Below are 14530 nucleotides of genomic sequence, written 5' to 3'. Positions count from 1 at the left end.
CATGGTTCAAAGCCAGCCTGAGAAGGAAAGTCTGTGAGACTCTTATCTCCAATTAACAACCAGAAAACCACAAGTGGCCTGTGGCTCAAAGTGGTAGAGAACTAGTCTTGAGCAAAAACTGCTCAGGGACAGTGCCCAGACTCTTAAATTCAAGCTCCATGACCTACAAAACAAACAAACAGAAAAGAAACAGAAAAAAAATGAGTTGTTTCCAGCAACTCAGAAACAAAATTATTGGGTAAACATGTATCATATCTACCATATTTACCAAAATATAATGGGAACAACAAATGGAAATTTGTGAAAGGCTAGAGGAACCCCATGGATAAGAGTAAAATGCATCACGTCAGTGCCACCACTCACTGTATACTTGGGAGGCTGAGATCGGAGGATTGTGTTTCAAGATTAGCCTGAACAGAAAGTTTAACAGAACCCTTTTCAACTGAACTGGGTTCAGTGGTGTGGGCTGTAATCTCCAGCTATGTGGGAGGCTGAGACTGGATGGATCACAGTTTGACTGGCCTAGACATAAATATGAATTTGTTTCTATAGAAGGAAGCTGGATGTGGTCCTGTCATCCCAGGGACAAAGGGAAACCTAAAATTGGCAGATTGGGGCTTCCTTGGCAGAAAGATCCCCCAAGATTTTCCTATCCTTAATTCCTCAGTATGATTCTAAGGAGATTGGCAAAACCTGATGGTGGAGAGTTCAGATTTCAGGAGCTGCCAGAGATCAGTCTACATTGTCTCCTTACAAGCAGCCAGGTAAGCTGGGACTTCAATAAAACATTTTAAATGGCCTTCATTTTATTTGTCACTACTAATTTAATAATGTAAGGTTTAAAGCCTACTAAAAGAAATCTCAACACGCCTTTTATACATTTGCATATTTTTCAGTAGTTGTACCACTCCAGTGAAACTTTTTCCAACTTAATAGGTTTTACTTGGAAATGCTATAAATAATTTACCTCTTTCTAAGATGTGAGTATACAAATTCTGATTGGGTCACAAACATTTTACAGTTAGGTTGATTCAGCTGTTTTATTTATTTTATGTGCCAGTCCTGGGGCTTGAACTCAGGGCTTGGGAGTTGTCCCTGAGCCTCTTTGTGCTCAAGACTAGAGCTCTCCCACCTGAGCCACAGCGCCATCTCCAGCTTTTTCTAAGTAGTTTATTGGAGATAAGAGTTTCATGGACTTTCCTGCCTGGGCTGGCTTTGAGCCTCAGCTCTTAACTACCTGAGTAGATAGGATTACAGGCGTGAGCCATCAGCCCACGGTGTTTCAGCTATTTTAGTTTGAAATTTTAATTAATTAATTAATTAATTTTAGTTTGTGAAAAACAAACACACACATAAAACAACTCTTCTTAGAGACTGGCTAGCATTCTATTTCAAGTGTATTCATCTCCCAACACAGTATTGTAAATTCAGTCCCCTGGCCAGTAGGCCCTCCCCCATTGCCCAGCTCTACAGCTGATCAGCTAACTGCATCACGTGTCAAGAGAAGGCCTGATTTCCAACCCAGCCCCTTGAGGCCCCGCCCCTGTTTGCCCCGCCCCTAAGATCCGGACGTCTCTGGCCTCCTGGGCCAGAGGCAGGCGCCGGGCGGAAGTGACGTACAGACGACCGCCGGAGGTGTCGTTGGTGACTTGCGCGGCGGCGGCGTCTGGGAGGAAAGCGGGGCCTGCTCGGGAGCGATACCGCGATGTCGATCGAAATCGAGTCTTCCGAGTGAGTTCTGCGCTGGCGGGTGTTCGCTGCGTGGCGGGGCGCCCGGAAGTCAGTGCCGTGGGGTGGAGGGTCCTTGGGGGATTGCGTCCGTGCCCGTGGCGCGGGGTGGACGGCCGCTTCCTTGTCCTCAGGCGGTCGTGCACTACCCGGGCACCCTGGAGGCGGGCCGCGGGGAAGCCGCCCGCACCCGAGGCCCGGGGCGCCGGGCGGCGCGCGGCCGCGCTCGGTGCGGGCCGGGAAGGGCGCCCTCCCCTCGTACGGCCCGGGCTCCTCAGGGTCCCGGTTCCTTCCGCACACACCGCTGGCTCTGCGTCAGGAGCCCCCGCGTGGCACTTGTCGTTTGCTTGGAACATGGAGCCTGCAGGCTTCTGCAGCCATACACGAGAGACCCACCGAATCCGGAGGTCGGGCCCCAAGCATGACAATTGGGCGTCGGGCTGTAGAAAATGCTCAGTGGTGCTCTCCAGGACCCCACCCTCCACTGAGCCTTACCGCCGAACAGTTAGGTTTCCAGACAGAACTTCGCGTTTCTGAGTCTAAGGGAGGCCGAGGGTTTGTCCTGAAGATCCGCTACCAGCGGGAAGGGGGTTTTACTCTCTTACACGGAAGCCCATTAGGTTACTGTTTACGACGCTGGAAATAGAATAGGCAACATAGCAGACAAAAGCCCCTCGCCTTAGAGGATGTTTGTTTTGATGGGGAAAGCAACTAATACACAAGAAAATCAAGCAAAATAAAAGCTGTAACAGATTCTGATAGATATTGTAGAGAAACATAAAAGAAAGATGGTCAGGACGGCCACACAGGTTAAGATAACTAAGTTAAGGCAGGAGCTGGAAAAGGCTGTGTGTTTTGGAGTCCCTATGTTGATTTAACCAAACTTGAGCACCGTACTGTGGCAGCAGTGACTGAGGCATGTTCTTATAAGCAATAATAGCTACTATTCATTAACTAATTTCTTTCTTTCTTTCTTTTTTTTGTCGGCCATGGGCTAGAACTCTGAGCCTGAATGCAGCTCTTCAGCTCAAGGCTAGCGTACTACCACCTGAGCCTTTGCCCCACTTCCGGTTACCTGAGTGGTTTATTGGAGATAAGAGTCTTACGAAGGGCTGGGAAGGTGGCTCAGTGGTAAAGCGCTTGCCTTGCATGCCTGAGGCCCTGGGTTCGATTCCTCAGCACCGCATAAGCAAAAAGAAAAAAAAAGCCGGTAGTGGCGCTGTGGCTCAAGTGGTAGAGCACTAGCCTTGAGCTGAAGAGCTGAGGGATAGTGCTCAGGCCCAGAGTTCAGGCCCCACGACCGGACCCAAAAAAAAAAAAAGAGTCTCACGGACTTTTCTGCCCGAGCTGGCTTTGAACTAGGATCCTCAGATCTCAACCGCCTGAGTAGCTAGGATTACAGGCATGAGCCACCGACGCCCAGCTTCTTTTCTTTTTTTTTGGCAGTTGTGGTCCTGGGCACTGTCCTTGAGCTCTTCAGCTCAAGGCTAGTGCTCTAACACTTGAGCCACAGCGCCACGTCTGACTTTTTCTGCTTATGTGTTGCTAAGGAATCGAACCCAGGGCCTCATGCATGCAAGGCAAGCACTCTACCACTGAGCCACCTTCCCAGCCCTTATTAACTACTTTTTATACTAAACATTCTATAAGCAGTCTAGTCAATTGCTTTAATTTTTATTAAATGAATAAATGTACAAATTTGTGTCCCTGAGGAACTAGATTGCTCATTACTTGACAAAGTGTGTCAAATGAACATGGTATATTTTATTGTTGTTTTTGTTCTTTTAAGAAAATTTATATGCCAGTACTGGAGCTTGAATTCAGAGCCTCAATCTCTGGCACTCTACCACTTGAGCTACACTTCCACTTCAAATGAGATTTGAAACAGATCACATGAAGTGCATAAGTTGTATTTACTTTGTAGTTTTTTTTGTGCCTTCTTATGTTGAGGAAACTCAATTACATGTTTTAAATGTCCTTATTGAATATAGTAAGGTCTTATCAAGATATAAAAACAAAACTGGAAGAATTAACTGAGTGGGAAAGGGTACTATGTAGCCTTTGATACTATGGATTCATTTCTTAGCACTAAAAGGGGAAAAAGAAAGATCAAACAAGTCACTTGCATGGGTAGTAAATTTGGATTTACATCCTATAGCAGCTAGTCTAGAGGATAACTGGTAACCCACAAAACACATGTTAGTTTTATATGTGAGAAAAGAAGAAAATACATATTATAAAACATTGTGGGCTGGTAAAGTGGCTCAGTGGTAGAGTGCTTGCCTTGCATGCATGAGGCCCTGGGTTCTATTCCTCAGCACCACATAAACAGAAAAAGCTGGAAGTGGCACTGTGGCTCAAGTGGTAGAGCACTAGCCTTGAGCTGAAGAGCTGAGGGACAACACCCAGGCCCAGAGTTCAGGCCCCATGACCAACCAAACTGTATAATTTGCCTTAAATAAGGTTATACAATATTGTGATCTGTACTATGGATGATATGAAAGTGACTAGCGATGAAGATGGGTAGGGGCAAATAATAAGTTTTAATTTATTTGGTGGTACTAGAGTTTAAACTCAGGGCCTCTGCTTGCTAAGTAGGTACTCTGCTGCTAAGCCATGCCTCTAGTCCCCTCCCCTTTTTTTTATGTCCAGTTATTTTTAAGATACGATCTTGCTTCCTGCCTTGTTCCCCATATTTTAGCTTCTTGTAGTTGCTGAAATAGAGTCTTGAAGACTTTTCTGCCTAGACTATCCTGGATCTGTGATCCTTTCCTTTCAGTCTCAGGCAAGAGCACCAGTGTCCACTTATTTTTTTTCCTTTCTTTCTTTCTTTCTTTTTTTTTTGGTGCTGGTACTGGGGCTTGAACTCAGGGCCTTGTGCTCTTTTGCATGGCTGTTTCACTCAGGACTGGCATTGTACACTTGAGCCACATCTTCACTTCCAGGATATGCAAGACTGAACATTTCATACACATTTACAGAATAATAAAATGCTTGAGACAGAGCAGTCACACAGCAGAGCACTTGAGTGAAAGGAACACTAGCAAGTGAATTTATAGTCTATACTCTAAATGGGGTCTTTACTAGACTCCTCAGTGTTAAGCCCAGGATCAAGAAGTTTTTAACTACAAGTAGTTATATATTTAATTATAAATATAATATGGCTATAAGTAAGTTGTTATTGCATGTTGACAGTGGTTGCTTATTCTCCCTATATGTGGAAGCTTTCTAACTTCTCTTTTGGAGTTGATCTACAATGTTTTTATTTCCCTTGTCCTGGATATTTGGTATAAAAGTGAGGGATATTATTTTGCCAAATGGGGAGGTGTAAAATTTGGAGGTATAAAAATTGGCAAAAAAAAAAAATAGCAGATATTATTTTTGCAGATGAGGAGGCCTAAGTTTGCATTCACGCACAGTATGGCTCTACCTGTTTGTTTTCAAATCCTCATTAAGAAAATCCTCAATTTTTATTTTTTGGTTGTCAACTTAAAAACAGACCAAGTCATCCAACAGAGACTTAGATGTTTTCCTAACAATGACAGTCTTTCAATAATAAGAAATTGGGCTGATGCCAGAGGGCTCATGCCTATAATCCTAGCTACCCAAGAAGGCTGAGATCTGAGGATTGTTGTGAAGCTGGCTCAGGCAGGAAAGTCCTGAGACTGACTCCAAAAAGCTAGAAGTGGCGCTGTGTCTCGAGTGATAGACCTCTAAGCTTGAGCAAAAAAAGTTGAGGGACAGTGCACCCAGGCCCTGAGTTCAAGCCCCAGACACCCCCCCCCCCAAAAAAAAAAAAAAAGGAAGGAAGGAAAAATGATTTCTGGCCTAGCAAGTTGGTAGCAACTTGCTTTCTGACTGTGAGACACTGGGCAGCTGATTTCCCCTCTTTGAATCCCAATTCTCCTGTCTCCCTCTCTGAACCCCAATTCTTCTCTTCAGGATGAAACTTAGAATTTATGACTCTCGGGGGAGTTTTACTCACAATAAATAAATAGAAAGTATGTAGTAAAAGGAAGATGAGGGGCTGGGAAGGTGGCTCAGTGGTAGAGCGCTTGCCTTGCATGCCTGAGGCCCTGGGTTTGATTCCTTAGCACCACATAAGCAAAAAGAAAAAAGCTGGAAATGGCACTGTGGCTCAAGTGGTAGAGCGCTAGCCTTGAGCTGAAGAGCTAAGGGATAGCGCCCAGGCCCAGAGTTCAGGCCCCACGACCGGACACACCCCCCCCCCCCCCCCCAAAAAAAAAGGAAGATGAATAGGGAAATTAAGCTGGGGTGGGCTTACTTTGCCCTCTGGTGAGTAAGGCCAAAGATAAAGAGAAGTAAACCTTTCTGGAGAAGGCTAAATGACTCTTTCGTATTTTCAGTAAATGACTCTTTCTTATTTTCAGTGTGATCCGTCTTATCATGCAGTACTTGAAGGAGAACAGTTTACATCGGGCCTTGGCTACCTTACAAGAGGAGACTACCGTCTCTCTGAATACAGTGGACAGCATTGAGAGTTTTGTGGCAGACATTAATAGTGGCCATTGGGATACTGTTTTACAAGCTATACAGTCTCTGAAATTGCCAGACAAAACCCTTATTGACCTCTATGAACAGGTAAGAGGGGTGGTGATGTTGGTGCCTATAGGCTGGTTGGCTATGGCCCAGCCCCCTTACTGGAGAGAATTTGAGCATTCCTTCAAGCACTCTTGGGGGGTATAACTTCTTGTAAAACTTACTTTGTTAAGGCTTGACAATGTATTTTTATCTCCTAGAAAAATCCAAAATTTTTCCAAATTGAAATTTTTTTGTGTGGTTTTAGAGATCAAACCTAGGAGATTTGAAACTATTTCTCAACTGATCATTAAATGAATATTGTGATACCAGTTGTTATACTGTGATCTAGCACTAACCAGAATTAGCTAAGACCATATAAGTAAAATGCTCAGTCTGCTACAATATTGTTTTTACTGTAGATACCAACTGTATTTGGAGGGTTTCCAGGCTTCTTACACTTTTGGCTAACTACAAATTTGTGTGTGTTTTCATAAGCTATTCAAGTTTACTAATTCTCCAGTGACTCACAGAACTCAGAACTAAGTTTAATACTTAATAATTCTTGCAATTATGTTTTTTTTTTTTTGGTCAAGGATGCAGATCAGGACTAAACATTCAGGGAAAGGTCTGAGATGGTTCTAATATAGATATGAGGTGCTGTCTGTAGAATTAGGTTGCACTATCATCTGCCATGTCAATGTGTTCACCAAGCAGGAAGTGCCATTGAGGTTTTTACATAGTCTCCAGTTCCAATCTCCATCTTCCCCAATACTCCCAGAGGTTGGACTGACTGAAAGTTTTAACCTTCTATCACATGGGTGGGTCTTTCTGGTAATTTAGTCTCTATTCTGAGCCATCTCTTTAGCTCAAATTAAGGTGTGATTTAAGGTATTAATGAATAACAAAGATACTCTATTCACTGGCAATATTCTAAGAATTTTAGGAGCTCTAAGCTGGGGTCATAGGACAAAGACCTATTGATTGATTGATTGATTGATTGTCAGTCGTGGGACTTGAACTCTAGGCCTGGGCACTGTCTCTCAGCTCTTCAGCTCAAGGCTAGTGCTCTACCACTTGAGCCACAGACCCACTTCTGGTTTTCTGAGTGGTTTATTGGAGATAAGAGTCTCATGGACTTTTCCTGCTCCAGCTGTCTTTGAACCTTGATCCCCAGGTCTCAGCCTCCTGAGTAGCTAGGATTACAGGCGAGAGCCACCCTCGCCCAGCTTTGTGCCTGAGCTTTTTTGCTCAAAGCTAGCACTGTGCCACTCGAGCCACAGCTCCACTTCCAACTTTTTTTTGGTAACTAACTGGAGATAAGAGCTCATAGACTTTCATGCCTGGGCTGGCTAGGATTACAGGTATGAGCCACAGATGTCCAGCTCTAAATTATTTATTAACTAGGGTTTGAACTCCAGGCCTCACACTGACTAAGCAGGAGCTGTAGTGATTGAGCTGTGCCTCCATTCCTTTTTGTTTTTAGTTATTTTCTGGTAGGGTCTTATGTTTTTGCCCTAGGCCATCCTTAGATAGTGGTCCTCCTACATATGACCTTCTGCTTACCGAGCATTACAATTATATACTACAATGTCTAGCATGGAGTTATGCTGACTTTTTAGACTGGCCTCCCAATCTCTACCTCCTGAGTAGCTAGGATTTCAGGTGTGAGCCATTGTGCATAGCCTACTTTGTTTCTTCATAGTTTAGGTAAATTGAATAATTTACCAAGAAAAATTTTGATGATTGGAGAAAGGTGTCTGGAGTTTACAGAGGCATGGGACTATTCTCATCTTTAGTTTAGTTTTTTGTTAGCATTTCTATTCTAAACAGAAAACCTGAGAGAGATGGGTATATAAAGTGAGGTGTTGAGAGTAGTGTTACACCTTTGAAAATGGAGAATTTGGGAGGAGAAGGAAAGAAAGGAGGGAGGGTAGGAAAGAAGGAAGACATTGAATAATTGGAGTTGCTTATAGTTCATTGTTCATCTGAAATTGCTAGTGAAAAGAAAAAGTGATATAATATTTGTGTTGAATCATTCATCTTTTTTCCATTGTTCAGGTTGTTCTGGAATTGATAGAACTCCGAGAATTGGGTGCTGCCAGATCACTTTTGAGACAGACTGACCCCATGATTATGTTAAAGCAAACACAGCCAGAGCGGTATATTCATCTGGAGAACCTCTTGGCCAGGTCTTATTTTGATCCTCGTGAGGTATGACTGTGATATGAAAACTTTTATACTGAGAAAATGTATGATAATGTGCTCTTTCTTTGGAGTGATACTGAGGTTTCAACTTAGGACTTTATGCTTGTAAAGCAGGTTGTGTTATCACTTGAACCATGTAATTTTTCTCCTTTGGTCTTTATTTTAATCATTTTGGGGTTTTTTGTTTGTTTTGTCCGTCATGGGGCCCGAACTCTGGGCCTGGGTGCTTTTCCTCAGCTCTTTAGCTCAAGGCTAGCACTCTGCCACTTGAGCTACAACGCTACTTCCAGCTTTTTTCTGCTTATGTGGTGCTGAGGAATTGAACCCAGGGCTTCATGCATACAAAGCAAGCACACTATCACTGAGCCAACTTCCCAGCCCCGAACCATGTAATATTTCTTTAAAGGAAATAATTTTTTCTGATTATTTGAGATTCTTTCCCAACCATCCCTGTCCCATTTTTGAAGGTTGTGTGTTGGTTAATAGAGAAGTGAAAAGTTAGACCCAGAAAGAACAAAGTGCATTGACTGGCATTTGTTCTCTTTCAGCTTATATTTTTAAAATGCAATAGGTAGATTCTGGCAGCCATTTTTGAAAACTAAATTGGTTTAATTAATCCCATTTAACTGAGTAGTTTCAACTTTTTTTCCTCCAGTGTTTAGTTGTTTAAGTCCACTCCTATCTTCTTGTTACTTTTTGGGAATGATGTTACCTCCTCTCTTTCAGGCATACCCAGATGGAAGTAGCAAAGAGAAAAGAAGAGCAGCTATTGCCCAAGCCTTAGCCGGGGAAGTCAGTGTGGTACCTCCATCTCGTCTCATGGCATTGCTCGGACAGGTAATTAAATGACTATAGAAACTGAAGTTAACTCTGAACTTCTGGTACTGTTTCCTGTGTATAAGCTATATGTCTGAGCTAAAGAAATCGGACATCCTCTAAATTGGAGCCTATCTATGAAACTGCTTGTAGCAGCAGCTTGCCATGCTACTTTTCCTCTTTCTAGGGAAAGTCACTGTAGGTTAGTAGGTAAGAATGTAATCTCTAGCATAAGTTAGAATTAGGTTGGCCATAGATTTTATTATCCTGTGTGGGATACCATGGAGAGTTCTACTGATAACAATGTCAAGATACCAGGTACAAGTGGAACTGTCATGGGGAAACTGGCAGAAATGTTTTTTTGCCATAGAATCTAGACACTCTTACCAGTGATGTGGGGTCTTGGCAAGTGACTTAAATTTTGATTCCATTTACTCACGGTGTTGAAGAAAAGATTAAATGAATAATGCTCACAAAGTACTTTATCTATTGCCTGGTATAAACAATAAAAGATAGCTTCTGGGAATGATTTTTTTTTTTGGTAGTATTTTTAGCTTTGTTGTTGGCATAAAGCTACCTGGTGTAATAGATGTTTTATAAATAACAAAAGGCATAGTGATAAACAGGAATGTAAATAGATTCTTTGTGTTAAACCCGCAACTAGGAAAAAACCCAGAAGCTCTTTGTTATAGATTTCTAATGATTTTTTTTAATTTTTTGTTGTGCTAGATAGAATTTTTTGTTGTGAGATAGAACCCATGGCTTCATATATTTTAGGCCAATGCTCTGCTATGGAACTATACCCCAACCTCAGGTTTGTGATTCTGAAATTTGGAAGTAAGTTTTTTTTTCTTTTTTGGTAGTATGGAGTTTAAATTTAAGACCTTGTATTTACTAAGCCATGGCCCCAGCTCAAAACTTGTTTTTTTAATTGGCACGTAAAAATACTGCATATGTGTATATAAAATTTTATATTTGTATAAAATACTCTATATGAAGTTACCATGTGATACTTTAATACATATATACACAGTGTACATATCTATTCAACATTTCTTCTCTCATATCTTTGTAGTGAAAACATTCAAAATCTTCTATCTCCTATGAAATATACAGTACATTATGTTTATGCTACCCTATTATTCAGTAAAACTTAGAGCTTATTTTTCCTGTGTTTTTTAAAAAGTTGCTTTTTTTTGGCTGAGGATGTGGCTTAGTGGTAGAGTGCTTGCCTAGCATGCATGAAGCTGCCCTGGGTTTGATTCCTTGGTACCACATAAACAGAAAAGCCAGAAGTAGTGCTGTGGCTTAAGTGGTATAGTGCTAGCCTTGAGCAAAAGAAAGCTCAGGAACAGTGCCCCAGCTGGCTTTGAACTGTGATCCTCAGATCTCAGCCTCCTGAGTAGCTAGGATTACAGGCGTGAGCCACCAGCGCCCGGCAACTGGCTGTATTTTTAGTACTGGTACTATAGGAAATTTAATTTTCCAAATTTTGTTTATAATACAGAGCTATGCTTATAAGGAAAATAGGAGTGGTATAGATTTCTTGACTCTCAGAGTCTCCTCTGACTCAGATCAGGGTGTGTTTTTGAACATTCTATGTTGTGTTGGTTGACCAAAGATGATTAGTGTGTAGAAGACTGAGTTTCCTCTGGATCTCATCCTTTCAAGCTTGGCTTTATCTGAGTAATCATGACCAGGGCTTAAAAGCACTTTAATAGTTGCTATACTTTTGTTTTTATAGGCGCTGAAGTGGCAACAGCACCAAGGATTGCTTCCTCCTGGTATGACCATAGATTTGTTTCGAGGTAAAGCAGCTGTCAAAGACGTGGAAGAAGAAAAGTTTCCTACACAGCTGAGCAGGCATATTAAGGTAGTATCCTCAGACACTCAAGCTGGTCAGTAGTCATTTGTGTACAGGCTGTCACAGGGCCTGGTGAAGAACTCTAAGTCTGATAACACTGAAGGTTGCTGTTAATGTCCACTGAAGATACTGCTGTGGCCCGGTAGTGACACACCTTAAATGTATAGCCAAGTAGATAAAAATGTGATACTTAGGCTGGACACTGGTGGTTCACGCTTGTAATCCTAGCTTCTCAGGAGGCTGAGATTTGAGGATCACAGTTCAAAGCCAGCTGGGGCAGTAAAGTGCCTGTGAGACTCTTATCTCCAGTTAACCACTCAAAAACTGAAAGTGGAGCTGTGGCTCAAAGTGGTAGAGTACTAGCTTTGAGCAAAAGAGCTTAGGGACAGCACCCAGGCCCTGAGTTCAAGCCCCACAACTGACCAAAAATGAAAACAAAGGTGATAATTGGATCATCTGCTATTGCATTTCCTCTCAATAATCCCACACATAATAATCCTTAACTCTGGTTAAGCCTAGGACTAACTGTGAACTTTCTAGATTCTGGTAGAAGCATTTGTTGTTTTGCCTCCTGTATGCCATGGATGGTTAAACAGGTAGCTTTATGTGATAGATAACATCTTACAGTTTATTGTGTGTGGTGTGTGTGGTGTGTGTGTATATGTGTGTGTATGTGTTTTGGGGATCAAGCTTAAGGCCTTACACCTACTAGGTTAAGGTTAGTGCTATACAACTGAACTGTACAACCCTTGTATTTTTTTTTTTTGGGTCCGGTCGTGGGGCCTGAACTCTGGGCCTGGGCGCGGTCCCTCAGCTCTTCAGCTCAAGGCTAGTGCTCTACCAGTTGAGCCACAGCGCCACTTCCGGCTTTTTTCTTTTTGCTTATGTGGTGCTGAGGAATTGAACCCAGGTCCTCAGGCATGCAAGGCAAGCACTCTACCACTGAGCCACCTTCCCAGCCCCAACCCTTGTATTTTTATTTTAGTCTGAGGTTTTTCTGGGACAAAGTACAAATCAAGTAATTGCTACAGTTCACAAAATTATTGGAGCTTCTCCCTGGGTTTGTGCTATAATTTATGGATTTAAAAGTATACTGTGTTCTTCCAGTCATTGACTTGGTTTAACATTTTGACTTTGTCTTTCCTGTTATATGTTCTAACTTGAATATAATGTTATTTTTGAGCAATACCTTTATTTGTCCTGGTGGAAACATTCAGACAAGTAAAGTAGAAATCCATTATAGTTATGCTGCTGGACTAATTTTTTTGCCGTAATGATTTTCCATTTTTGCTATTAAAAAAAAGATACACATGAGACCTTTCTGGTTTCTACTTTTGTCTAAGTTCCTATAGTTTTCTTATGTTACTGGACCATCAAATGCTTAACATGCATTTTCTTGGGTAAACAGTCTATCAAGTTTAAATTAGGCCTTTTAGAATTGGTTATCACATGATTAAATAAAAGTCATAAAACAGTGATAGGAAGCTTACACATTAGTGTAGGAAAACACATACTATGTTTTGGCTATGCTGAGGGTGAAAATCACACTAATAGTAGCTGATTATAGCAAATCTCTCTCTGTTATTCCCCTTTCCTTTGGAAATAATCTCATAGTCAAAAATTTATCTTAATCTAAACATGTAGTCATAAAACTTGTCAGAAAAAGTAGACCAGCTTCTGATGATGTCAAGGTATAGAAATACCTAATTCTTTGGGCCAGCTATGACTTGTACAGGGTAAGGTTTCTCAAAAGGCTAAAACAAGAATTGTTTTAAGGCCATGAGATAAAAATTCATGTTTCATTCTTTCTTTTAAAACAGTTTGGTCAGAAATCACATGTGGAATGTGCTAGATTTTCTCCAGATGGTCAATATCTGGTCACTGGGTCTGTTGATGGATTTATTGAAGTATGGAACTTTACTACTGGAAAAATCAGGAAGGTAAAGTATTCTATATGTTTTAGCTTATAGAAAAATTACTTTTAATTATCTATGTCTTATTTCTCAGGTCGATTATTAGAGGAAGAGACTTTAAGTAATGAGCATGTATTTTATAATTCAAAAACTAAAGCTATTTTTAAAAAATTATTATATATTTATTGGAAAGGTGATGTACAGAGAAGCTATAAGTCAGGTATTGAGTACATTTCTATTTGAACAGTCTTACCTCTTCCCTCCTTTTTTTCCTTCTGGCTCCCCCTTCTCCTTTTTTTTACTTTTTGTTTTTTCTCCCCTCTTTTTCATCTTTTGTTTCTTTTGTTTCTGCACTTTTTTTTTTGTCGGTTGTGGGGCTTGAACTCTGGGCCTGGGCACTGTCCCTGCACTCTTCAGCTAAAGGGGAGGTGAGCACTCTACCACTTGAGCCACAGTGCCACTTCTGGTTTTCTAGTGGATTATTGGAGATAAGAGTCTCACGGACTTTCCTGCCGCTGGCTTTGAACCATGATCCTCAGATCTCAGCCTCCTGAGTAGCTAGGATTACAGGCATGAGCCACTGGCCCGCTGTTTCTGCACCTTTTGTCTTGTATGTAAGTTAATCTGATTTGAGGAGGAAAAGGGGAAGCACAGAAATGGTGGGACAAAGAGTGAACTAGGGGCTGTGAAGGTGGCTCAGTGGTAGAGTGCTTGCCTTGCATGCATGAGGCCTTGGGTCCGGCTTTTCTAGAAAACCAGAAGTGGCGTTGTGGCTCAAGTGGTACAGTGCTAGCCTTGAGCTGAAGAGCTGAGGTACAGTGGCCAGTCTGAGTTCAAGCCCCACAACTGGCAAAGAAAGAAAAAAAGAAAAAAAAAAAAGTGAACTAATGTAGCCAGTAATACTCACTAGACACTATGTTGAAAATGAACTAAAGCTATTTTAAATTCTGAATTTATTGTTCAGGGAAAACCTTGATAAGAATTGAAAGAATATTTTACAAAATTCATACTTTGAATGGGTAATAAAAAGTGGCATAACATTTAAGTAAAGAGTTTTGACTCTCACTTTCTTTCCTTTAGCAGTCATTTTTCTTCCTTAGATTGCCAAGTTAATACTTTCTTATTCTTCCTAGAATGTTCTGTATGTGTGTAAATAATTAATTTATATTCTTACCAAAGATTTTATATGGATGATATGATATTATACATGCTATTCTCCTTATTTTTATAATATTTTTTAGAAATAATTACTTTAAAACATTTTTTTGGTATGGGTTGAACCCCTATGTACCCAGTCACTTTAAGAGGATTTCTAATCTTTTTTTTTTTTTTTTTGGTCAGTCGTGGGGCTTGAACTCTGGGCCTGGGCGCTTTCCCTGTACTCTTCAGCTCAAGGCGAGTGTTCTCCCACTTGAGCCACAGCACCACTTCCGGTTTTCTAGTGGTTTATTGGAAATAAGAG

The 14530-nt window shown here is 41.4% G+C and overlaps 1 protein-coding gene across 1 annotated transcript in view; it reads left to right on the top strand.

The window, feature by feature from the left end:
• Positions 1-1627: 1627 nt before the first annotated feature.
• Smu1 (SMU1 DNA replication regulator and spliceosomal factor) overlaps positions 1628-14530 on the top strand; it is a 38130-nt gene continuing 25227 nt past the window's right edge. Inside the window, exons 1-6 of the mRNA XM_042696833.1 lie at positions 1628-1731; positions 6120-6330; positions 8329-8481; positions 9202-9312; positions 11036-11164; positions 12976-13095. Coding sequence (XP_042552767.1) covers positions 1706-1731; positions 6120-6330; positions 8329-8481; positions 9202-9312; positions 11036-11164; positions 12976-13095 — 750 coding nt within the window. The 5' untranslated portion in view covers positions 1628-1705. The remainder of the gene's footprint in view (positions 1732-6119; positions 6331-8328; positions 8482-9201; positions 9313-11035; positions 11165-12975; positions 13096-14530) is intronic.

This window comes from Dipodomys spectabilis, unplaced genomic scaffold, assembly GCF_019054845.1.
Source record: "Dipodomys spectabilis isolate Male_0828 unplaced genomic scaffold, ASM1905484v1 ptg000006l, whole genome shotgun sequence".
Classification (NCBI taxonomy): Eukaryota; Metazoa; Chordata; class Mammalia; order Rodentia; family Heteromyidae; genus Dipodomys; species Dipodomys spectabilis.
The sequence above is the reverse complement of the archived record's forward strand: the minus strand, read 5'-3'. Positions and strand labels throughout refer to the sequence as shown.